We start from the raw sequence: 2,343 nt of genomic DNA on the forward strand, positions 1-2,343 counted from the left end.
CCACCTCGGCCTCCCAAAGTGTTGGGATTACAGGCTTGAGCCACCGCGCCTGGCCAGGTTTATTTTCATTAAACTACACACCCTGTGCAGGGCCAGACAGGGATGTCTCTTTCAGTGTTGTTTAAAAGCTAATGAGGCCAGATAATTCAAAGCCATCAATGTGATAAAATTAAAGTTACTTTGGCAAGGTCATGGATTTTCAGAATCAGCTTTATTTGCCCTATGGATCTCTGAGGAAATATAACCTCCTCAGGGTGGCCTTGTGTATCTAAAACGGAACCACATTCTTTCCCTCTTTCCCCCACATACACATTCTCTTCTTATCCTTTTACCTCCTGTTCTTTTTCTCTCTGGCAATTTACCTTCATCCGACACAATATTTTTCTTGTTAATAGATTCTAGGCCTGTGTTTCTAAACTTGTTCTGATTTGTTCACCAATATGGCAATATGGATCCAGCTCTTCCAATAGTGCCTCCTAATTAAATGTGTGAAATCAAAATACACCAAAAGAACCCCCAAAGTGATTGGTGCTCAGAATGACTATTCAATAACTAGATTTGCCTGTGGGGCAGAAGCAGCACATTAATTGTGGGGCATCTAGCAATGATTAACTTTTTTGAGTTTTTGGTTTTTTTTTTCCTAGCTCTTTCCTCCTTTAACATGGTAATTAAAGCTCACTTGCCTGAGAGTAGCCCAATCTATCGACCTTTTGGTCAGTGAAGTTTTCAGAGAAAATAATACAATTATCAATCAGCAAAAGGAGGGGGGAAGATGACAAAGGGAAAAATTTAAGCGGTAGCCTCACTGGGACATTCCCTGGCTAGATGTCCGGATTCGCCACAGCGGTAGCAGTTGACCTGGCTCGCCTTGCTACAATTGATGGCCACATGACCAGTTTCGCCGCATCGGTAGCACTTGACCTGGGCGCAGTCTTTCTGAATGTGCCCAAGTTTGCCGCAAGAGTAGCATTTCTGCTCTTTCTGACGATCACAATCATAAGCCAGATGTCCTAGTCTGCCGCAGGTATAACAGTGTTGGTCTCTCTCTCGTTTAGGTTCCTTACAGTCTTTGGCGATGTGGCCGCCTCTCCCACAGTTGTAGCAGATGTTTCCGAGAAGGACACAGTTCTTAGCATGATGACCGAACTCACCGCAGCGGTAACAGGTGTAAGATAGGGTGGTGGAACTGCATTGAGAACCTCTGCCATGGCCTCCACCTCCTTGCCCTCCAGCTCCTCCTCTAGGGCATCCCCGAGTCCAGTGGCCAGAGCGCCCATACGCGAAGAAATCCCTACTGCTCATGGCTGCGGTGCGATCTTCCAGTGAGCAGGCCCACCTCGGCCCCGGAGGCCCCGGCGCAACACCCCTTTGGGCGGCTTAGAAAGAAATAACGGTTTTTCGCTACGGGTCTCAGTGATGTCATACAAGGTTTGCACACGGCCCCATTCACGTGTCACGGACATTCCTGACGCCCTTCCCACCCGACTTTCCTCCTACTCAAGAAGCCAAAAGCACAATAATCTGTTAACTAAGAAGTGTTGTTTTCCGTTTTTGTTTGTTTCAACACTTGAATCATTGAGTTTGAATCCCTTCCTATTTAGAAAATTAGACTTGTAGAAGTTTTCATAATTTAGGACTTGGCCGGGTGCGGTGGCTCACGCCTGTGATCCCAGTTCTTTGGGAAGGCCAAGGCGGGTGGATCACGAGGTCGAGAGATCAAAACCATCCTGGCCTACATGGTGAAACCCCATCTCTGCTAAAAATACAAAAATTAGCCGGACGTGGTGGCGCATGCCTGTAATCCCAGCTACTCAGGAGGCTGAGGCATCGCTTGAACCAGGGAGTCAGAGGTTGCAGTGAGCCGAGATGGTGCCATTGCACTCCAACCTGGGCAACAGAGTCAGAATCCATCTCAAAAAAAAAAAAAAAAAAAAAAAAAAAACCTTAGGCTTTCTCTCTGTGGTCTAGTATATGATCAGTTTTTATATATGCTCTACGGACATGGGAAAGAATGTGTAAGATATATGTAATCCAATAAACAAAAGAAAGAAATTAGAGTAACTCTTTTCTTGTTTTAAAAAATAAGCGTCCATAAAGATAAGAGATACATAAGATAGAAAAATGCCACAGTGAAAAGATTTATGCATGATTTAGCCCATTTTATTGCAAGAATCTTAGCTTTCAATATAATCACCACCATTTAAGTTGTAAAACATAACAGGATTGAAGCATTTAGTATAAAGAAAGTGTTATTGGCCGGGCGCGGTGGCTCAAGCCTGTAATCCCAGCACTTTGGGAGGCCGAGACGGGTGGATCACGAGGTCAGGAGATCGAGACCATCCT

General features: G+C 45.1%; 1 protein-coding gene across 1 annotated transcript; it reads right to left on the reverse strand.

Annotated features, from left to right (window-relative positions):
* Positions 1–522: 522 nt before the first annotated feature.
* Positions 523–1,373, reverse strand: ZCCHC13 (zinc finger, CCHC domain containing 13). Its single transcript, XM_011970207.1, has one exon. The coding sequence runs from the start codon at positions 1,300–1,302 to the stop codon at positions 790–792; it is 513 nt and encodes a 170-aa protein (XP_011825597.1). The 5' UTR covers positions 1,303–1,373; the 3' UTR covers positions 523–789.
* Positions 1,374–2,343: the final 970 nt, after the last annotated feature.

The sequence above is a fragment of the Mandrillus leucophaeus genome, unplaced genomic scaffold (genome assembly GCF_000951045.1).
Source record: "Mandrillus leucophaeus isolate KB7577 unplaced genomic scaffold, Mleu.le_1.0 Scaffold931, whole genome shotgun sequence".
NCBI classification, from domain to species: Eukaryota; Metazoa; Chordata; class Mammalia; order Primates; family Cercopithecidae; genus Mandrillus; species Mandrillus leucophaeus.